This window comes from Mesitornis unicolor, unplaced genomic scaffold, assembly GCF_000695765.1.
Source record: "Mesitornis unicolor isolate BGI_N332 unplaced genomic scaffold, ASM69576v1 scaffold9224, whole genome shotgun sequence".
Classification (NCBI taxonomy): Eukaryota; Metazoa; Chordata; class Aves; order Mesitornithiformes; family Mesitornithidae; genus Mesitornis; species Mesitornis unicolor.
This window is the reverse complement of record NW_010180754.1, coordinates 37,197-60,503: the sequence shown is the minus strand read 5'-3', so window position 1 is coordinate 60,503 and position 23,307 is coordinate 37,197. Positions and strand designations below refer to the sequence as shown.

The window sequence follows — 23,307 nt, the reverse complement described above, 5'->3', positions numbered from 1 at the left end:
CCTGCCATCCTCCAGCTCACCTTGGCAGCTGACTCCCCCATCTGCGTTTGAGAAGCCAGGAGCACAAATGCAGAAGTAGGATCCGTGACTGTTGAGACACTCACCATTGGGGCTGCAGGTCTCACTGTTCAGGCACTCGTTCACATCTGCAGAGGGAGCAGAGTCAGGGCCATACACCCAGCTCTGGGGGACATCCTTCACCTAAGCCACATGGATCCCCTCTCTCCAGTCTCTTACACGAAGCCCTTGCAGGGCTCCTGTCCCCTGGCTTTCTTGTCATGGAAAGAGACCTTCCTAATACAGAGTGATCCTGCATTTGCCTGCAACCTTAAGGATGTGCCATGCATGGTGGCATCACCTGCTTTGGCACTGGCATCCTCCCCGCCAAGAAAGGAGACCCACAGGGAGGCTGTTTGTCCTGGACTCAGAGGGATTTGTACCTTCACACACGGTGCCATTGACGAGCTCGAAGCCAGCCTGGCAGCGGCACTCATAGGAGCCCAGGGTGTTCCTGCACTCTCCCCGCAGGCACTGAACAGCATGGTCCTCGCACTCATCCATATCTGCCAAGTAGAAGGGCACAGAGTGAGGCCCCAGCTCTTGCCACTACTGGAGAAGATCCCCACCCAGGGCAGCTGTCACCCAGCTGTTGGTCTGTAAGGTGGGCTTTTGCTGCCCTCCCAGAGCATCCCATCACAGTGAGATGAGGGCAGAGACTTCGTGGTACTGGGATGTAAGGAGTTGGCCCAGACCCTTCATCCCCCTCCACCACAGAGACTGGGATAAACTGGATCCCAGCCCCGAGCTGAGCACACACAGATCAACACTAATCCTAACAAGAAGTAAGGACAAGGAGGTGATCAGGAGCAGTCAGCATGAATTCACAGAGTTGGCTTGACCAACCTGATAAACCATGACTGGCATCATAGACAAGGGGAGAACAGTGGACTCTGTCTACCTAGACTTCAGTAAGGCTTTTAGCATTGTCTCCCATAAGACTCTCATAGAGAAGCCGATGAAGTCTAGGCTGGAGGAGCAGTCAGTCAGATGGACTGAAAATGAGCTGAATGGCCAGACATAGAGGGGGGTGATGAGAGGTACAAAGTCCATCTGGAGGCCAGTAACTAGCGGTGTACCCCAGGACTTATTACTGGGCCCAATCCTGTTTAATATCTTCACTAATGATCGGGGTGATGAGGCAGAGCGTATCCTCCACAAGTCTGCTGACAATAGCAAACTGAGACGAGTGGCTGATATACCAGAGCATATGAAGAGCACGCTGCCATGCAGAGGAACCTCAACAGGCTGAAGAAATGGGAACTTTAGGAAGTGCAACAAGAGCTGAGAGAGCTGGGACTGTTCAGCCTGGAGAAGAGAAGGCTCAGGGGCATCTTATCAATGTGTACAAGTACCTGAAGGGAGGGTGAAAAGAGCCAGGCTCTTTTCAGTAGTGCCCAGTGACAGGAGCTGAGGCAATGGGCACAAACTGAAACACAGCAGATTCCCTCTGAACATCAGGAAACACCTTTTTACTGTGAGGGTGACTGGGATCCCTCTCCCCTCACCTCCTCCAGGCCTTGGCTGGACCCTGTTGGCACTCTGAGGGTTTTGCTCACAGCAGAGGAGAGCAGGGTGCCTTCCCTCTAACAGGACTGCAAGATGTCAGCAGACTGCAGCTGCTTGCAGGCCCATGAGGCTCCCTACTGTCTTGGGGCAGGATTTCAAGCTATCCAGTCTGAAAAAGGGTTGCAAGTAGCAATATTCTTGAATCCTCCTGGAGATGAACCATAGCCTAGTTTATTTATCACAAAACTATCATGAAACCCTTATCATTTTTCAAATATGACACCCAGATCCACAGACGAGGCCACCAGCCAAGGCAGGGAAGAACATTCCATCCTGCCATGGAGTCAGTGTGACCCAAACAGTGTTGAACCCTGATAAGGTGCCCTCGTGACGTGGCTGGGGCAAGGTGGCTGAGAGGGGGCTCACGTGAAGTCTTGGGAAAGGGAAGGAAACCACAGTTCTTCCATTGCACGCAAAAATCAGACGGCAAATAAGCTGATTTCTCACTGGCTTTCTCAGACACCAAAACAGAGAATAAAGGGAGGAAAGCACCCCTCTCCCCTTGGAGGCCCTCATGTCGGCGGGGTCTTCTGAGAGTCACGTAAAAGGCAAGACCTTCTGTCTGCCAGCTATGTGCAGGCTGCAGAGCTCTGCAGTGCTCCAGAGAGAAATTCAAAGCACATGGCTGATCTTTAAACAAATACCTTTGCCAGCTCTGCCCTCTCCCTTCCCTTGCCCCAAACAGGGAATCTGCATCAGGCCACCTCAAGCCCAGGATGTCCCCTGGAGGCAGCCAGCAGGAGGGTTTGTTCTGCGGTGCTGGGGCAGCCAGGCTGTAAGGCTGGGATGGAGCGCTCTGATGTCTCAGCAATGCAACCAATGCAGATCAGTGCTGGTCTTAACTCTCTGCCACACACACCTGGCACAGCAGAGCCCTTGAACTAAGCTTGCCTTTTTCAACATGTCCAGGTTACATTAAGGGCTGGGGGAAAATGAGGAACCCTGGGTGCTCACAGTCTTTCCACTGGCTGTGGACCCAAGGTTTCTCTTTCTGTTGAGGTCTTACATTTGGCACATGTGCTCCCAGGCACTGCATTCTGAACTGAACCACACACAACTCCTCTGCCCATGTTTCCAGGCCTCCTGTACTCCCCTGGCCTTTGTCAGCATCCCTCAGGTCATCATTAGTCCAGGAGTCTTGTCAACGAGCTCTTCCTCCCCATACCTTTCCTGCATGAGGAAGATCACCTTCTGCTCTGGGTGACATCCACTCACAGCCTCCCACGCTCTCTGCTGATCAGAGCTCTGAAGAGCTGGAGAAGGATCCTGAGGCTAAAGAAGTCCCCAGGCTCCACCAATAACCCAGCTATGGCAATGTCTCTTCCCTTGTTCCCTCCAGCACCCTGTCCCTGGGAAAGGGATACCTTCACACGTGCTGCCATCTCTGGAGATAGTGTAGCCGGCGTCACAAGCCATGCAGGTGTAGGAGCCCTCGGTGTTGAGGCAGAGTCCGGAGGGACAGGCAGCCTGGGCCATGCACTCATCAATGTCTGCATAAGCACACAAGGGAGAGCAGGATGAGTGGGAAGGATGTGAAATAACCACGACTGAGGGCAGATGTGTTGGGAGAACGAGCCCACAACTCAGGCAGAGCCAAACCCCCGGACTGGGTGACTGACACTTCATAGGGTCTGGGCCCATGACTCCCCAGTACCTTGGCAGCTCTTTCTGTCAGGTGCCACCTCGTAGCCCCGGTAGCAGGAACAGCGGAAGGAGCCGTCCAGGTTGACACATCGTCCGTGAGCACAGGTCCCTTCCACAAGGCACTCGTCCACATCTGCGTGACACAGCAGAGGGCAACATGGCATGGCAGGGTGCTCAGGGTTGTCCCTGCCACCCGAGCCGTGACGGTGCTGTGCCCTGGCCATGCAGGCTGTCTGACCATGGGAGAAGGGTGCCGCCTGCGCCCCTGCTCCTTTTGAGGCTCACAAGGAGCATTGTCGCTGGGGGCAAGGGTGCTGCCCAGAGACAGCCTGAGCTTCTCACCAATACATCTCCCATTCTTGGGCCGGTAGCCATCCCCACAGCTGACACACTTGTAGGATCCCAGAGTATTGACACACTTCCCGCTGCGGCAAGGGCTGGGATCCACGCACTCGTTGACATCTGCCAAGAAAAACACTCCTTTCAGGCTCCAAAAGGCGAAGCGTTCTCCAGGATGTCCCCTCCAGCTGAATCCTCAGAGTCCTCCTCCAGGGGAGAGCAATGACCAAGAGGAGGTGAGATAAGTTTGCCAGGGCTTGGGCAACACTTCTTACAGTCCCAATTATCACTCAGGATCCTACACCCACACCTGAGGGCTGACATAATCCAGCAGCAAAACCCGCTGCCGCAGGATGTTGCCAAGGCCAGGAATGTGCATGGGCAGAGAAAGGGATTAGAGAACATCTGTGCAGGGCTGTTTCATCACGGACTTTCATAACTATGATTAGGATGCAGCCTCCAGCTCAGGAAGTCCTTAAGGCAAGTGCTTTCTGGGGGCCGCGTGGGGGGAGCAGCATTCTGTGCATGCCCTGTTTCCCGTACTGCCTCCCAAAATAGTCTCCCACTCTCTGTTGGAGATGAGCTACTGAGAAAGGAGGATCTTTGATCAGGCACATCGTATGTTCACAAGGTCGAACAGGTGGCCTGAGTATCTGCAGCCTGCTCTCCCTGCACTCCATTGCCAGCACAGGAGTCTGGTGACAGAGTCAAGCTGGCACGAAAACACATGGGCATCTCCTCCCAGAATAGGAAGCCGGCATGGGCTGGTCATGGGGGGATCAATCCGGGGAGGTGGGAGAGTATCTCAGGAGAAGTTCCCTCTCCCAGCCCAGGACAGCCTGTCCCTCCTGCAGGCAGCCCTCAAGAAGGGCACAGGACAGAAAACATGAGGGAAGGTGATGGTGCTTCCTCCCTTCCAGGAGGAAACACGGAGCAGTGAGGAAAGGTGTTCAACCCTGCACAGGGTGGGTTGGAGGGGTAGGGGGCAGGCAGCAGTGAGCTTCACCTTCACACTGTCCTCGGCGGCCCATGACGAAGCCCTCCTTGCACTCGCAGCGGTAGGAGCCAGGGGTGTTGATGCATCGCTGTCCCCGGCAAGTAGAGGGCTGCTCACATTCATCTCGATCTGGGGACACACAGGAAGACAGCCCTGAAGTCTTCCCCCTCCAGTGAGGGAAGGTTGAGTGCAGGAGAGGAGCTGCTCCACCTGCATCAAACTCTGCCCAGGGGACCCACACCAAGGCTTTCCTCTGAACCCCATCTTCCCTGCATCCCCCCTCTGCCCTAAAGCAGTGACCAGGGCTGGCATCACAGGCTTCTGTCCATGATCTTCATGGGCAAGGTCCTGTCCTGAGCGAGCAGGAGAGAGTGATCTCCATGGATCAGGCTGTCTGTGGGCAGGCCTGCGGGGAGGGAGGGTGTGCAGGTATGTGGGCAGGTGTGTGCAGGTGTGCATGTGTGTGCATGAGTGCACGTATGTGTGCATGTGCATGAGGATGGGAGACTGGGGAGACCCTGGGGAGGTGGCAGCCCTGTGCCAGGTGGACACCACTTACCCTCACAGCTCTGCTTGCCCTCCAAGACAGCCAGGGTGTACCCAGAGTAGCAGAGGCACAAATAGGAGCCCACACTGTTGATGCAGCGACCTTTTCCAGCACAAGGATCCTCCAGGCACTCGTCTTCATCTGTGTACAGGCAATGAAGGAAGACAGGCAGTCACCCCAGCAGCTGCCTGCCAGCCCCCCGCCAACCCCAAGGTGCAGTGGGAGGGCAGGGGCTCAGCAGAGCTGCCAGAAAACCCTCCCCCAGGAGCCAACCTACCGATGCAGTGGAGGCGGCTGGGGTCCAGTGTGTAGCCAGGGTGGCACAAGCAGCTGTATCCCTCGGGGGTGAGCACGCAACTGCCAGCTCCACAGGAGTGGGGTGAAGAGGCACAGCCACCAACCTCTGGGACGAGCGAGCACAGGGTTAGGGGCAGCACCAAAAGGGTACAGGGAGTCTAGTGTCTGCCTTGTGTCCTCAGCACCACAGCATGGAGGCTGCTTTTTCCCTTTTTGGAGAGCGATGCTGAGCCTGCTCCTCTATGTCTTCAGGCAGCCTGCACCCATAGGGCTGCAGGGAGGACATGGCAGACCCTGCCACCTTCTCTGGCCTGAGCCCAGCTGGGATGCCCAGGTTCCCAACACTGCTAACCTGCACCCCACAAAAAGGTGATGAGGAAGCCTGCCAGCCCCACACATCAGAGGAGGGCTGACAGCAGAGCCTGGTACAAGCGAGGGAGCTCCTTCTGGGGCAACAGCAGGGCTCCCTGCCTCCTGCTGCCCTGCTAAGCAGGGTGCAGGCAGCAGTGATGGGGGGGGGCACATTGCACACCCCTCAGCACTCAGCTGGTCAGAGGAGGGGGGGCAGCCCAACTCCAAACAAAAGGCTATTGAGGAAGATGCATTCCTCAGCAAGGTGCCTCCGCCAGGCCTGCTCCCCAAGGTGCTCCAGCCCCCGGCGGAGGGCAGGGGCCGCACTCCCAGACACTTAAGCAACCCTGGAACAAGAGGGCCCTTGTTTCCGGCGCAGTAAACAAGCCGCCCCGGGAGCCACATGCCTCCCCTCACGCTCCCACTTCCCGATGAGTCAGCTCGCACCGCAGGGGGAACCGGGCCAAAGCCACTGGAGTGGGCGCGTGATCCCCTCGCCCCACAGCCACTGCCGTGCGGGGCAAGTGAGCTGCAGGTGAGGAAGGACCTGGAAAGCCAAGCACTTTGCTCCCAGTATGGGATTGCTCTTGTGCCTCCACACAGCCAAACAGCTTTCCCTGGCTGACAGCCACCAGAGCCAGGCTGGGACAACACCCCAGGGCGGTAGGACAGGGACTTCTCTTTGGGAAGTCAAGTGGGGCATGTGGGAAGACAAGCAGGCTGGGGAAGGGAGAGAGCCTATTTAGGGTATAATTTCCCCATAGTGCCAGGCAGAGAGAGAAGGGAAATCCCTGAGAGCAGTGGACACACACCTGAGCTCTGTCCTGGCATCTGTGTTGGAGCAGCAGCATCCCAGATGGTGGTGGGGCCAGGCTGGGGAGGCCCATGCCAGGACTCCTCTTCCTCTGCTGGGGAAGAAGGAATTGGAGTTGAGTTCCAGTCCCTGATACCAGGCAGAGGTGCCCACCCAAGGTTGACCTGTGCTGGGTGTCCCTGCACCCACAGCGCAGAGACAGCACATGGGAAGGTGCTGTAGGGCGGCTGCAGCAAACTCATCATTTGTTATTTAACGCAGCTTCCTCCACCTTGCTGGAGCCACTATCTCTCTGCACCCTTACAGCCCCATATCAGCCACTGCAGTGTGGTGGGGGTCCCCCATGCCACCCCGCAGCCAACCCAGCCGGGAGCCCGTCCTGCCCAGCATCAGGGACTGCTGTGTGGAGGAGGCAGCTCCCAGCCTTCCCACTCTCCTCTTTCCTCACTGCCCCGTCCTCTTCCCCACAACCACCCTGCCCTTCCACCAGCTGAGCACTCACCTCTGTGTATGGCAGGCTCTGCAGTGGCATCAGCAGTGCCCTGAGGGACAAAAACATAGGACTGACTCTATCCACGTGCATGTAGGTGGGACACAGCATCCCTGAGACATTTTGCCATCCACCTCCCATCTCCTCTTGCTCCCCAAGACCCTGTGCCAGGAGGAGAAGCTGCCATGGGTGGGTGTAGCTGGCAGGGCCACTCTGTCCTGAGCACATTGTCCTGAGCAAAACGCAGCTCCTGGCCATGCACAGGGGGCTACCTGCAGAGGGGTCATGCCAGCATGCCATGCAGGGGAGACCCAGGGCACTACCATGGGGCAGGTGTCTCTGCAAGGTGGCCAGGAAGAGCAGTTGGGCACAGTAAATACCACCACTGTCACCAGTGGCTCTGGAGGGCTGAGGACAGCCCCTGCTTTGACCTGTCTCAGACCACTACCTACAAGAAGGGTGCTTGGTGATCAACGCTTTTCCTCAGCATCCCCTCATGGCAAAGCCATGGCTGCCAAAGGAGGTGTCAGAGCACAACCTGGGTCTCTGCTCAGCTGGCAGGGTTTGCAGTTCTTATGCTATTCCCTCTGGCAGCAACTGCTTCCTCTCTTTAGTGCTATATCTGATGACATTTCACACCTTCCTGTCACCTCTTTGTATGACAGCCCCTTTCCTTCCTATTCAGCTACCAAAGATGCACCCAGACATAGCAAGACAAACCTTACTCACCTGCACAGCGGGAGAACCTTCACCTGCAAAATGAAACAGTGCATGGTGAGTAGAGACAATGCAGGCAGGCATCCTCCTCAAACCTTGTCTGCCCTAACTTCACCCCACCACTGAGACATGGCCTCAGTCCCTCAGGCTCCTCTGCAACAGCTTGTTCCCAAAGCCAACACATCCAGACTCTTCTGGCACTGCACAGACCCCCAAGAGCTTCTGCTGCTTCAGGTACTGGCAGGAGCAGTCGGTCACACTCCCCTCCAGCTGGGCTGGACAAATGCCCAAGGACTGCGGTGCCAAGGCTGCCACACAGACCTCAGGTCCTCGTGGAGGCAGCCTGGCCTGCCACCACCAACTGCAAGGATGGGGTTGCAGGAGCCTGAAACACTCAACCTCCTCCCCAAAGGCTTGAAGACACGGTGTTTCATGCCCCTGGAACACTGGTAGGTCTGAAGAACACCTTGCTTATTCATACAGATGTAGAAAGCCCTTATCAGCTACAAGTCCATCCATGGGGGCATAGCAGGACCTGGGAATTTGCCCACCCTTACTAGGGGCCCAGATGGCGCAGCTCTAAGCTGTAGACCCCACACTACCCTCTCCTGCCAAGGTGCCATGGTGGGGGAATGCCTCCAGGATGCTCCCACGCAGGCTGTCCTGCAGTTGCTGTCTCCTTGCTGCCCAGCCCAGCGTCCAGTTACTGCTTTCCCTTTGCTCTTCCAAGCTGAAGGGCAGCTCTTCTGCCTCTGCTTTCCTCATTGACAGACGGATATCAGAGCTGGAGTAGGTGTACCCATGTCCTGCTGGGCAAATTTCCTTGAAGGCTTCTGTGGGGGAAAATCACATTAAAGCTTTAGAGGCCAGAGATTGGAAGGAAGAGGGTGGTGCAGGGCCGACAAGTAGAAAAATATGGCTTACAGCAGCCAGACACAATAGTGGAACAAGTGGAAGACAGGAGTGAAGACAGACAGGTATGTATATGGACGGTCATGCTAGTTTCTCCCATCCTATAATTTTCTGGAGATTTCTAAGGGTTAAATCTAAGGGTTAAAACACATCTAGGCTGCAGTGGGTGGATGCTTTGAGCAGAAGGAATCTGCTCACAGGGCAGGGTGGGTTTCTAACAGGTGCTGGCTGGTACTCCCAGACACCAAAAACTAAATCCTTCCCCTGGGTCAGTACTGCTAGGAAGGGATCGTGCCTTGCTTGGATCAGCAAGGTCCAAGCTGAACAAAGGAGCAGATAAAAGTGAATCTCTGGTAACCCAGCACTGAGCACTTTGCACATCACTCAAGATGCTCTGCACAAACCACCCGAGGATTCTTCCCAGCCCTGAGCATTTCTGCACTTTCCCTTCCACCCTACCTCATGCTGAGACATGCCAAGCTCATCCTCACCTGGCTTTCACCCCAGCAGAAGGTGTAAGAGAGACAAAAGGGCTGTTGAGCAATGCCAGGCACAGACATGACTATGCCATTCCTCCAGTACAGAGTGGTTTCCCATCAGGGATTTCTCTGTCCTCCCAGTATCACCCATGTTTGCTCCCTGGGTTGCTGTACCCATCTCACGGGCTGGCGTTTGCACCGCTCAGCTCTGGGTCCTGCAGCCATTTGCATGGTGGCCAGTTCAGGCAAGGCCAAGGCACGGTCACATCTCACCTGAGCCGGGCATGGGGCACTCCTCGCAGTTCTTGCCCCAGCCCTTGCCGACGCGGCTGCAGCAGCAGATCTGCTGGGTGATGCGGTGGGAGAGGGGGAAGGAGCACACGCCTCCGCCTGCCGAGCGGTAACACAGCCCTTGCTCCATCGACACCGCTTTGTCCGCTGAAACACAACGGCAGGGTCAGTGCCAGAGGTCAAGCTCTACACTCTTCAAAGAGAGAATCTGGGACACTCAGCATCTCCACCTTGGGCCTTTCTTTGCCCATGCCTCCCAGCCTGTCCTGAAGGCTGCCCTATCCTCGCCCCAGAACATCCCCAGGCCTTCAGCCATTGGGCCACCCCCCCAGCAGCACCAGCCCCAGGTGAATCCAGCTCCTGTGGGAGCTTTCTCAACCCAGGAGGCCGTGTCCTTTGCTGCTGCACCACAGGCATGTCCCCTTCAGGCTCCACATGGGTCATGAAGAAGAATGATGGATGAATGGGGCCTAAGGCATGGGGACCCATCCTGCACACAAGCGCAGCACAGCATAACTCAACCGCACTTGCAAGAGGCGGCAGGCACACTGCATCCTCCACTCAGCCATGGGGTCCTGCTTAGGCCCGTTCCCAAACTGAGGGGTTCCCCGAAGCACTTACAGATGCAATGGCTACGGGAAGGGTCCAGCATGGTGCCAGGCTTGCAGGTGCAGCGGAAGCTGCCACGGGTGTTCACACACTCGGCATCTTTGCACAGGCCCTGTATCAAGCATTCATTGATATCTGTGGGGAGGAGAGATCCCAGTGAGATGTGGGGAAGTTGAGGTTGAACTAAACCCCCTACCCAGTGCCTCCCATTCAGGTGCCATGGACTGAGGGAGTCTCAGCTGGGCTGGTGACCAAGTCAGCCTTTGCACCACGCAGCACAGTGCAGAGTCACTCTTATGGCCATCATGGTGGTTGTTTGTAGGCCTGGAATGGCAAGTCCTGTCCTCTCACCCATCCCCTGGTCCTGCTCATCTGGAACTGTCATCCACGGAGGTTCCTTGCTGAGAAACCCGGTGCCAGCCAGCAGGGAGGGCAGTGACCAATCCCCTCCAGAGGCAGGGGGTGGTGGGCCAGGCTGTGTATCACTGCTGCTGTGTCTTCTCCTGAGAATAGGTTGAGCAAGCTGGAAGATGCCACGCTCAAGCTGTGCCTCCAGCTCAGCCTCTGCCCCTGACTCGGCATGCTACATCAGATGCAGTCTTTGGGAAGGGAGCTGGGGTTATTCCAGGGAAACACCATCGGTCTCATCCTTTTGGCCTGCAGCTTTTCCTACAGCACCACGTGGGAATGTATGAGCTATGCAGTCTTTGGGAAGGGAGCTGGGGTTATTCCAGGGAAACACCATCGGTCTCATCCTTTTGGCCTGCAGTAAAGCTTTTCCTACAGCACCACGTGGGAACATATGAGCTAAGCCAGAGAAGCTGCGAGCTGCCAAGGCCAAGAAATGCCGACATGAAGCTAGGCAGCATCATGCCGAACACTTTCCAAAGACACAGGGCAGTCCTAATGCCAATGTACGAGGCCCTGGTGAGATCTCAGGTGCTCTGAGAGAACCCAGTGGTGCTCTAGACACTGTCTCAAGGTGGAAGGGGTGAAGAGGAGAGCTGCTGGGACATTTGGAAGAATGGAGGTACTGGAAGAGCCTCACTGAGAGCAGCTATTTTCAGGAATGGCTTTCCCAGCACTGCCTTAGTCCTCAGAGCGAAGCATCACTGCTTGGTGGAAGTGGGGGAGTCACACAGCCAGCTCTGACAGCTGGAGTTCAGACTTAATGACCTAAGAGGTCCTCCCTAGTCCCATGCTCTTAAACACCCCTGCTCACCCCACTGGGACTTAATGACCTAAGAGGTCCTCCCTAGTCCTGCGCTCTTAAAAAACCCCTGCCCCATATATGGTTGAGACACACAGGAGCTGTCAAGATCAGGCCACGATGTTTGGTCAATTGAAAGTACCAACACTACAGAGCTGTCAAGATCAGGCCACGATGTTTGGTCAGTTGGAAGTACCAACACTACAAGGATGTGCAGCAGGATTTGGCTGTGTAATGTGATGGTTTTCTGCTCCATACCAAGCACAGGGCAGAGTTCATGGAAAAAACCAGTGGCCAGACCCCAAATGTGCTGGGAATCTCACTCAGAGAAGAGGCTTGCACAGGAGCCATGGGGCTCATCGCTGTCACTTCCCGGCATGGCCAGAGCACCATGTCACTCCGACAGCAACTGGACGAAGTGTTTGGCCTTCGCATAAGCAAAGGGATTGAAGGGATTAGAGTAATGAGAGCACAAAACAAACAAGCACCAAGGGCTGGGCTTTATGAGCTTAATTTAACACAGGGCCACATCCTGGCCTCAGTCCAACCCTCTCTATTCCCCTGGCAGCAGAGGACCCCCCCACAGTGGAAATCCCCACAGGGAACAGGCACATTCAGGGCCACGCACTCCTACCCCTGCAGCCAGGGACAGGGCCAGCCCACAAGAAAAGGCCTCAGGGACCACAAACTGAGACCCCTACACTGTCTCAGCTGTGTCCTCCCACCCCACACAGGCCTGACAGGGCTCCTCAGAAACCACACTGGGTCAGGCAGCCTGTGGTGGAAAGGAACAGGTTGGTTTACCCTGGTGCTTGGTGAGCAGAAAGGCCCTGAGTGAGCAACAGACACGAAGGCTACATGGACACCAAGGCTATATGGACAGCAAGGTGCTGGTGCATGTCCTGTGCAGTGACTCCTGTGCATGCACACCTCCTTATCACTGCCTCAGCCTGTAGCATCCAAGGCAATCTTTGCGTCATGTCCAGCAAACACATTATTCTATGATTCTATTCTATGATTGATTCTATGATTATCCCCCCCAGGGCCATCCTTCTTGCTGGTCCCAGCAGCACTGGGAGCTTCCCTAGCTGGGTCTGCCAGGCACTCTCAGCTCAGATTTGTTGCAGCCTTGTTCCTGCTCAATGGGATGCACCAAAGAAAGGAAAGGAAAGGAGATCTTGCAGAGATGGGCCATTTGCTCCTTTGCTGGAAGGCACCAGAGACAACAAGAACAGAGGAAGATGGGCTCCTGCCAGGACCCTCCTCCAGTCACTCATCTGTTCTTTGACAACAGCCTGCAAAAACAGAGCTCAGCTCCTTCCCAGCTCAGCTCCTCTCCTACCACCAGTAGCCTCAGGACCCATCAGCCCCTCATCCAGCCCCTTGGCTCCCCTCCAGCCTGGGCTGGCAAGAGAAGACCCAGTGTAGCCTCTCCCACAGTCTATCAGCCAAATTGCTCACTCTGGACCCTAAGTGAGGTGCTGGGCTTCCTGACACACATCCCACTGCAACAGCAGAGATGAGAAAAGCACCTCAAGGCAGCAGACTGTCTGCAGAAACAGTACTTCTCCAGCCCAGCTTATGAAGGAGCACGCAGAGGCACAGATCTCTGGTTCATGCTTTTTCCTGTGCAAGAACATCTTCCTAAGCCAATTCCACACTGTGACCTCCCTCTGCCCCTCTGAGTCCCTTCCTTTTCCACAGGGGACGCAAATCCAGAGCAGGCGCTGCAGATCTCTGCTTGCTGACATGAGTCCCTCCAGCTGCTCTGCTTCTCTGACTCCTATTTGATGTCTCCATGTTGCTCCTGACACCCGTTGCTCTGCCTGTGGCCGCTTAAGGGATGAGATCTGAGCACCAAGGAGAATAGAAGCCATTGCATTGCTGAAAGTTCTCCCCCAGGACAACGTGGGGAGGCTGAATCATTAATTAAGTAATGGTGGAAAGTCCCAGCTAAAAGAGATGAGTCATTGGATTGCCAGCCCTGGGCTTGCATGGCCAGGGCCCAGGCTCCCTGCTGCCTCTTCGAGATGACACCTCTCGGGTTATTGTGAATCACGAGAAGGGAACCGTAAAATTCCACTTCAGTCAGAGCACCGAAAAACACAAGTGCTGTGGGTCCAAGAGATGCCAAATAAACATGAACCCAAGAGAAAAGCGGAGAGATGGCACCTTCCTCATATGGAGCTGAGGGACCGTGGGAGCGAGAAATGAATAGATCCCAGCAGCAAGTGATAGGCAGGGCAGCCTGGCAGCAGGGACAAGCTACACGCTCAGAAGAGAAGGACTCACTTTTATGGCCCTCTCTGACTTGAAAATGAACAACTGAACAAGCTGACAACCTTCCCAAATGTTTTCAGGCAACAGAATTTCTGTTGCTTCAGACGATGGGAGTGTTTTCACATGTTACGCTACGCAGCAGAGCAGCAAGATAGGTCCTCACTGGGTCAGTAGGACGCAGTAGGTGAGTTTTCTTGTGCTGGCCCAACTACGTGCTGTCTATGCTTATCATGTCACGTAATGTACATATATATATGTAACTTATATATAACTTATATAACATATATATATGTATATGTAACATATATATAACTTATCATGTCATGAGTCATGTAATCCAGCGTTACCTGTTTTTTTTCATTCTTGATGAAAGGACAGGGATTTTTATAAGTCACCTTCTTTGTAGATCTGTCTCAGGGAGTTAGATTCCTGGATTTTACTTGTGTAAATCATTACAGCTCTGACAGTGGATGTGAGAAGGAGAGAGAGAGAGAAGAAAGCAGCATCCTTACCTTGGCAGTGGGTCCGGTTCAGCCTTTTGTATCCCGGGGGACACTCCACCTGCCCATTCTCAATCACAGGGTGTGCTGGGAAGAAAGCAAACAGCGTGGGACATCGGCAGTAGAGCCCATCACCAGCATCCTACCTTCTCTCTGCCTTCCTTGTGGAGGGGAGAGGGGTCCCTAGGTCTGCCTAGGACAAGCCTGGGATGGCTTCCAGGGCAGAGGAAAAGAGGGGAGCAGCCACATTTCCCAGGTGGTATCTTCTGCTGCTTGGCAGGTGCCAGCCTGGTGACCCAGAGGTGCTGCCTGTGCTTCAGATCTATCACTGTGTCACCTCGGCTCCTCCCAGGCCAGCTGGGGCGGCCAGGCAGCACAGGACAAGGGGAACCAGAGTGAAAGCAATGACAGAAGTCTTTGATGAGGTGCTGAAATAACAGCCCTGGGCCTGTTCATTACATTTCCCCCCTTTTCTATTGTGTGTGATTTCCTGCCCCGATCACTCTCATCAAAGAAAATTTCAAATTGCTGCTTAAAATAGCTCAGTGGGTTTCAAAATGGCCTATAACCAACGGAATTCAATCTCTCCAAATTTTTTAAAGGCAAGTAAAATGTGGCCCATAAATTCCAAGGAGGCCAAATTTAGGCACCGTATTTTGGACCAAGGAAAAAAGAATCCAGGAGGTAATGGGTTGGGAAGTGAGTAAGCACGGGGTGGGGTAGGAAGAAGAGCACTTTGCCTAAGGATGGGATTTTCCCAGGGTGCGGTTTCTTTTTAATTTTCTGGACCATACGCTCGGGAACAAGAAGTGCATGTAACAGCAAAGTGACTGTCCCGCTGTATTCCCATCTCTCAAATTCCTTCTGCCTGGCATCAGTAGCTCACACCCTGGTGTCATACATGGAGACCCCTCCATGGCAATAGCCGTATCGAGGATCTGGCAGATTCCTAACACATTGCAACTTTAGACATTGAGAGTTAGAAATTGAGACCATCCCCAAGGCAGTCGATGGTCTGAAAGAGCCTACAAAGGTTAAGAAAACAAACAACACACAAGGGGCAGAAAACAGAAAACAGGCATGCCCATAACTCTTTGTCCTGGACACTCTTACCCAATAATGCAGTTTAAAACCATTCTAGGACACTTCTTGAAAAGCAAAAGTTAGCAACCAACCTCCTAGGATAAAAGTGCTTGGGAAATAAAAGACAGGAGAACAACAAGCTGTTCACCAGCCTGTACCAGAAAGGAGAATGGAAAGCCTGGTTTTCCCAAGTATATTAAATAAATTTACAAGGTTTTCCAGGTGCAGAGAGATCCTCAGCAGCTGGAGGAATGACTAAGATGAAAAATCTATTCACCCCCTTCAACAGTTTAGTCATGATTTGTAAGCAGGAGGCGCTTACAGATATCTGGATGTTAGGCGTGAGGGGGTTGCTGGTGATACTGGGAACCACTGGGTACATTTCCAACCTTCTGGGAAGAGAAAAACAACCTCTGGCTCACGGGCTCCAGGCTTAGCACCCAGTGGGATTCCAGGTCCTCCCACACCACAGCCTGCAGGCTCGGGGCTGCCGACAGGCATTAACTGTGCTTGGAAGCATCTGTCAGCCCCAGCACGATGTGATAACAGACGCTCAAATGAAGCAGCATCGTTCTGTGCGAGCCCTCCAACGGGGAGTCAAGCACACTAGAGATCAAACAGCGATGACATGTGTCAGACCCCCGCTCCCTCTCCGAAAAAGCCTTTGTGGAGAAACAGATCCCGCAGCATCCCTCCGCCAGATGCTGCTGGGAAGGGGGCAAGGCAGAAAATACCAGTGATGGGGGGTGAGCGAGCAGGTCCCATGCCACCTCAGTGCTTGTACAACTCCAGTCTGTGGAAACTTGCGGCTTGTTACTGCAGCAAATCACTCATGAGGCTGCGGACAAATGTCTTAATTTTGCAAAGAAACTCACATTCCCTGGAAGGAATAACTGTAATATAATGTGAGCAGATGTCTCTGTACCAAGGGGAACCAAGACAGTTTCTGAAGTACTGGATGGAGGCTGCTCTCTTTCTGCCAGGACCTGGCCGCCAAGGAGGACAGCGTGTGGCTGCAGGAGGATGTAAGCTATTAACTCTCAGCTTTGTACTTGGTTACTCAAGCAGAGGACCATTTCCTTCCACGAGCTCTCATGTTGCCGAACTACAGCAGAGAAAGCCAAAAATCCCTGAAAAACCAGCCTCGGACACCTGAGTTTCCTGCAAAGGGGATCAGCATCCACTCCTCTTGCATGGTAGGAGTGGGAGGCCATTCCTCTGGAACCCAGCAAAGGGCAATGCCTGGGAAAAAAAGCTGATCTGATGATCAGAGAGGGCAGAAATCTGTCAGCACCCAGAGCCAGAGGGGGCCCAGACTCCTGTGTCTGTCTGTCTGTCTGTCCACATTCTCTCCAGGAAGGGGTGCTCCTGGAGCCTGAGGCTGAGGATGGAGCAGCTGAACTGCATCTGTCAGGCAGAGAGATTTCAGGCTTGCTGAGGGTGTGATTTTGGAGCCTCTGCAGGCACCAGGCATCTCTGGCAGGCCTGGGCTCTCACAGAGAATTTATGGGCCACATTTTACTTGCCTTGAAAAAAATTGAAGATGTTTAATTGCACACATGCAATAACCTTGCACAAAGAGGTGAGCCCGAAGCTGCCACAGCTCAGGGCTCCCACCAGCACCTCTGTCCCCAGATAGAACATTACTTGAGCACAGCAGGATAAGAAGGGTGAAGGCACAGAAATCAGGCAGAGGGCTTTTGCAGCCTAGCAGGATGATCTCTAAGCAGCCAGGGACACTTCCCAGGAGAAGAGGCTTTATCCAAGGGCCCTGGCTCCCCAAATGCTGTCTGAAGTTGGGAGGGAGAAGCTCAGGCTGATGGTGAAGTGGAAAGAAACTATTTCTAGTGGTGGTAGCCACAAGAGCCTGAGAAATGCAAGGTTTGTGGGGTGAGATAATACATTGTCTTAGGCCAGCCAATATCGGTCTGTTAAAAGGGGAAGAGGCAAGCCTGCGGTCAGATGAGAAGTGAGGCAATGCTTGGCTGCTGAAAGCTAGCCCATTTCTTTCAACTCTTTCCATTTATCATACAAAAGGCACTATCTCTCTGAGACATCTTGCCTTGCTGAACTCCTTCACCACTTTCAGGACTCACAGACATTTCTGGAGACCCTGGACTGGCTCCACAGAAGAACCCCAGCCCTGGCTGGACCCCAGGCAGTGCCAGCATTGGGCACAGAGTATCCAGTCATGAGAGTGGCTGTGGTGCTTCTGCTTGCTCTGAGTTTTCCAACATGTGGGAAATGGAAAGGAGTCAGAGTGCATGGTCCTGTGGCATCTGGAGTGTTGGGATGGTGGTCTCAGTCAAACCTCAGCTTGGTTTAGTGTGAAGCAGAGAAGCTCAGTCTCCGCTGCAGAGAGGACCTCAGCTGCTGAACTCGCAGGCAGATGAGCAGAGCGGCTTCACCTCAGAGCAGCCTCCAGAGAGAAAATGTATTGAAGATACCAGACCAAGAAGTAGGCAGGGCTGAGACTGTGGGCATAAGCTGAGCTCCCAGGCAGAATGGACAAGAGGGAAAGGACACGGTCAGTCCAGGTCTGCCATGACCACCCTCATCTCCTCCCGGTGGTCTGTGGCAGACAGGCTCCTGCGAGACTTTCTCAATTGCCCCAACGAAGGATACGGTAGCAGGGGTGAGGAGGGCATGCACCCATGCTGATGTGCAATATGAAACTAAGCCCCCTACTTTACTCATGGTCAATAAAGATCTGCAAGGTGACAAAGATACTTGAAGGAAAAAAATTATCTGTTAATCATTGTTGGCTTTTGGGGTCATTTCAACCTCTTTCTGCTCCCACAGTGGCTTCCAGCTGGGACAAGACACCTCTGTACGTTAAAAAACCCCACTTTTGCAACACTGCCGAGACCACGATGCTGCATATGAATGATGAGCAATACAAGCACTCAGCAGAACAAGGCAGGCCTGAAAATGCTGCGCTCCCCCAGGTATTGCTCCCTGTGGTACTGCCACAATCTTGCAGAGGTTTCAGCTTCTTTCCCCACCTCCAGCCATTCCTTACTATCTCGGACAGACTCCCTGGCACACAGTGTAGCAGTGGCAGAACCAGCCCCCTCCGTAGTTCCCCCCATATTTCATATAGGCGCTTTTTTCCCCTATATCCTCCCTGATCTGATCACACCAAGAGCAGACCAGGGGTTCATTTTCAAGGGGCTTCCTGTGGCTGTTTCGGTGCCTCCAGGCACAGCGCAGGGGAGCGTGTGGCTTGCAGAGCTGCTCGGCGTTTCTGATGACGACGGCTCCATGGGTGAGCTGCCACCCCTCTCACGGTGGGAGGTCTGTTTGGGGAGCGCTGCGGACGCCAAGCCAGACATTACAAGATCCAACTTTCCAGTGAAATTCAGACTTTTCTCTAGGACAAAAAACTTGAAAAAACACGGGGAGTGGGAATAAAAACAAAACAATAGCCTTCAAAGACTTGTTTCTTAATGCAGTTAAAACCCATAGGCAGGAGAAGAGAAAGCAGCCCAGGGAGATCTGTAGTGAGCAGAACTGGTGGGTGCACAGCGCAGCCCATGCTCAGGCTGACTGCAGCCTGAAATAAAGGACAGCAGGCAGTGCAAAACCTGGACCTGGAAGAGGCAGGTTTACTGTTGCAGCCAGAAAGTCCCCCAAACTCCTCGAGAAGGGTGAGACTTGTAGCTTTCATGCTGTAGAGGAGAGGGTGTCCATCACCAGTATGGAGTCTCCTGGAGCATTGCTGGTCTCAGAGCTGTGCAGTCTCAGGGTCAGGGAAAAGGTAGAAGAGGGCTGCGACCCGCTCTGGGCAGAACCTCTCCTTGCCTTCAGAAAAGGAGTTTTCTTTATCCTCACGTGCCTGAGAAGGGCCAAAGCTTCAGGGAAACCAGTGTCCAAATCCACACCCTCCCTGGGGTCTGTGTCAGTCTGCAGCTTGGGTCTTCTTGGTTTTATTTTCCACAGACCATTTCTCGACCTTATTCCAGCATGTTCTTCTCCACAGACCACTGTATACCCCAAAATACTATGTGATCTGGCAAGGTAAGCAGCTCTGCCCAGCACTGTGCTACTACTTCACATCCTGAAGTTGCCATGGGACAGGACATCGCCTCAGCGCAGCTTCCTCACCAGCACTGCTCCTCACATACCCTGCCGGTCCTTGGGCCTCCTCCCAGCCATGCCCAAGGGTCTCCACTTCAGCTGCGTTCTCAGCCTCTGATTCCCTTCTCCCACTATCAGTTCCCCCTGAGTTTTACCTTCCAGCTCCCGTATCCTCCTTTCTCTCTGTTCTAGCGTTTGAGTGTGTGCTCCAGCACCTCTTCTGAGTACTGGAGACCCAGGAGGGTTACTGGATGCTTCCATCTGATTTATCCTTTCTTGCAGGCCAGCATATTTCATCCAGCCATCTCCAGCCAGAGCTGAAGGACTGCAGACGTACAACAGCATGCAAGTGTCCTGCCACTCTCCAGAGCCCTGCTTCTGACCCATCTCTTTTTCCATGGGCCAGGTGACAGCCTTTACCCCAGCAGCTCATGGAGCAAGCTTTCGGCTCCCCCTCTTCTCCCAGGGCTGTCTCTGACATATCCCAGGGATCCCACCTTCAGCTTTAACTAACATGAGCAACAGTGAACTGCCAGTGACTTCTGCCATAGCCTTCTTGAATACCTGTCTCTGTGCCCTCTTTTCTGAAGGGGCTTAACAATATCCACCCTTCCAGCAGCAAACCAGACGGCCAAAAGCCTGAGCACAGCCTAAGGAAACCTCTGAGACTAAAGCAACACCCACTGCAGAGAGTCCTGGCCAGGTCAACTCCACCCCTACCTTAATTCTGAACACAGTCTCCTCAGGATGCAGACAAAGCATTTGAGTGCCTTGGCTTTTCTGATGCTGAGCAAGACACAAAAAATAGTGAGGATTGGTCATAGCAGGTTCACTCAGACAGATGCCTGCCTCTGATTCTTCTTCTCTGATGTCTTTCCGCACACAAACACGTACCAAACATGAAAGCTGCAGTCAACGGAGACATCCGGACGTATCCAGACTCTACTAACAATCAGTGTCTCGGGCAGACAGTCAATCCAAACAAGTTCTCCATTTGTCTAGCTCTTGCCTGGCTGCACTTCTGTACATTTGTAAGTGTTTACACTGAGCTAGCTTCTGCCATTTCTGTCTCTGGTTGCTGGAATTAAATTCCCAGCGCTGTCAAGTCTGCTCTGGTGCATGCCTCCCCGGGACACACGAGCACAAGGAGGAGTTCTCTCTGAAGACCACAGTGCCAAAAAAAGAAAGCTGGCCACATCCACTGGACGTGTTATCGCTGTGCACGAGACACCAGGCCACTGAACTACAGCCCAGTGACTGAGTAAGCACAACATGGGCCAGCAAGACAAGGAGACAGAGGGGATGGAAGTGTGGGATGCGGTCTACAGGCAGGAATTACGTGGTACGATGCCTTTACCCTGGACACACATGGACCTAGGAGCCCTGGCAGAGGAGGCACAGGATGATGAGAGGTCTCAGTGTTCGATGGCTCTGTTAAAGCAGCAAGATTATGGAGAAAGGACTGTTTCCATGGCTCCACTCTGGGGTGAGAGCTCTTGTGTGCAAAGACAGCAGAGAAAAGCATGCCAGCCACCTGGGCTTCTCACTCCACAACAGCTGGGCTCTCTTAGGCTGCCTCCACTGCCTGCCTTACAGCTCCCTTCACTTGCGCTGTGTGGTCTCCTGCACATGGGGCTGGTTATGGGGCAGTCAATCAGAGGTAGCCAAAGGAGGAAGATACTTGCACATGATTAAAGAGGATGAAAACGGTCCCTTCAACTAGCCTGAATTCCTGCCAAAATCAGCAAAAGCCATTTGGTCTCCAAGGGGGAACTTTATCGCCCAAAGCCAGAGGGACTGAGAATGGGATTTTCTTGTGGCACAGGAAGACGGAAGACCCACAGGGATACATTTTTCATATGCCCATGGAATTAGTCTGAAGAAAGTCAGATAACCATCTGTCCATGCTAAGACGACCAGCAGCGACAACCTCTCTTGAGTTTCAGCTGCTGCTGGGACACAGGGCATGTGCCGAGCTGTGGAAGTGGGACCTGCTAGGAGGCATTTCTGAAGTGCATTTGCTCTACTGGCTGGCTGACTGCAGGGAGCACATGGGGTATTTCATGCCTCTTTTCACATCTTGGAAGCCTGTGATTAGGGGTGCGTTTTGAAGCCTGAAGATTGTAGTCCAGCAGAGCTATCAATGCTGCAGCTCTGGCAAGTAAGTGATGCCGAGCATCCTGGCATGGAGAAAGAGAAAGGAGGCACAGAGATTTTGCAGCCACCTGCAGCCTAACCAAAGTGCTAAGTCCAGCCCAGCTTCCTAATGGGGGGATCACAGAGAGACAGGTTGAGACTGCTGTGGGATGGGCAAGAGAAAGGCGTGACTGGGGATGCAAAGGTCAGGGACAAAGAGGAGTGGGCCGAGGCCTGTGTGGGCCTTGTTTATGCTGAACCTGGAGACCCTGTGGTCTATCCCATAGCACAGGTACCCAAAGCTCTCTTGGGGTTGGCACACGGACAAGGGCAGGCAAGAAGCAGCATGGCCCAGGGCCACAGCAAAGCTGTGCAGGGTGAGAAGATGACAGCAATCAGAGCTCCCCCAGATCTGCGCTGGGTTCCAGGATGCTGACAACCTCGTCTGTGATTGTGAGGAATTTGGCTCCAGCCAGCTCTACCCCTGGCTGAGGAGGAACTGAATCGAGGCAGGACGAGATGCAAACAGCACTTCAGAGCATGCATGCAAGCAAGGGACTGTGTCTGGGCAAACTTAGAGGGCACCAATGCCACAACTGCATAAAATCTGCCACCTTGGACACCTCTGCTCTCCTCAGAGGTCAAAGTCTCCTGGACCACTGAGTCTGTTTAATTTAATCCTTCTGTACAGTGAAGGCATGTGAATGAGCAGCTGGGCAGTGCTGAAAGGGAGCAGGCAGGGGAAAGGTGAGCAGCTCTGTGTCTGCATTGCATGGGACGTGCACCTTGCTCTGCACCAGACCCGGTCAGGACTGGCTGCCAGAGCTGCTGTGCCTGCGGGGCTGCCTCTTCCAGCAAAGAGTCCTTCAGTATGGCCTTTCCACCGCGATGTGGGACAGGGGCCATAGCACGAGGGGTCATGACCGTGACAGATCACCACGAGCAAAAGTGGCTGAGGAATCCCCATCTCGTGCTGGATCAGTTCGTCCGGCTCCCGAGCACAGCAGAAAGGGAGCTGGACGCCCATGCCCCTGGAATGGACCCCGGGTGCGCTCCTGCCAATTGTTTGATGTAGTGTTATTTCCAGAGCCCCTGCCAAACCCATGTCAGTCCCAGAGCAAGCCCGTAACTCTATAGAGCCAAGTCTGTAGCCTCCTCCACCATCTAGGACTGCACCTCCTAAAACCACAGCCACTCTTTTCCAGTTTCTCCCTCCAAGTGGGGCTGGCATGCTGGGAACCGCCTGCCACACTAGGGTTTTGCAGGGCCAGTTTAGGGCGAAAGTGCTGAGCAGTCAGCACCCAAACCTGAGCTCTGCTCCCTGGTGTGCAGGCTGGGGCAGCAGCAGGCACAGCCCTGTGCACTGCCTCAGACATGTCACCTGTCCCCAAGGGCCTTGGGCAAAGGAGACCCACACAGTGGCCCACGACCATTTTTGTGTGCCAAGGGTGCAGGCCAACCCTTGCTCCATCCCTGACTGTGGCAGCACTCACCTGGCCGGGGGGGGCAGGCCAGGCACCGGTCCACACCCCAGAAGAGCCCCACGCTACCGCAGCAGTCCTCCAGCTTGGTCAGCCCAGGCAGGGGGTTGGTGCACTGTGGAGAGAGGACCAGGGGAATCAGGCATCTGCGGAACGGGAAGGGGACACGTGCCTGTCCACTGCGGCCAGCTGGCACGGCGGCAGCAGAGCCAGCATGGGGGCACGATGGCTTGGGGTCAGAGGCTGGCACGGCCCTCCCGGCACAGCTCCCCACCAGCACGCGGCAGGAGCAGGGATGCGGTTTAAGACAGTAAACAGTTGTGCAGACAGAAAAACACGAGACTCCCTTGACTGCACCCCTTGGAGGGGAAGGGGACTTCAAACGGAGGAGGAGATGAACCAGAGATGATATCACCCGGCAAAG

At 54.2% G+C, this 23,307-nt stretch overlaps 1 protein-coding gene across 1 annotated transcript in view; it reads right to left on the bottom strand.

The window, feature by feature from the left end:
* The window catches only part of LOC104539606 (latent-transforming growth factor beta-binding protein 2-like), a gene marked incomplete at its 5' end in the record, with an annotated part of 61,678 nt that overhangs the window by 9,237 nt on the left and 29,134 nt on the right, over positions 1-23,307 (bottom strand). The window contains 16 exon segments of the mRNA XM_010183184.1: positions 21-146; positions 441-563; positions 2,991-3,116; positions 3,281-3,403; positions 3,613-3,732; positions 4,616-4,735; positions 5,166-5,294; positions 5,431-5,554; positions 6,612-6,706; positions 7,118-7,157; positions 7,835-7,857; positions 8,425-8,655; positions 9,487-9,651; positions 10,126-10,248; positions 14,116-14,190; positions 22,896-22,998. Coding sequence (XP_010181486.1) covers positions 21-146; positions 441-563; positions 2,991-3,116; positions 3,281-3,403; positions 3,613-3,732; positions 4,616-4,735; positions 5,166-5,294; positions 5,431-5,554; positions 6,612-6,706; positions 7,118-7,157; positions 7,835-7,857; positions 8,425-8,655; positions 9,487-9,651; positions 10,126-10,248; positions 14,116-14,190; positions 22,896-22,998 — 1,846 coding nt within the window.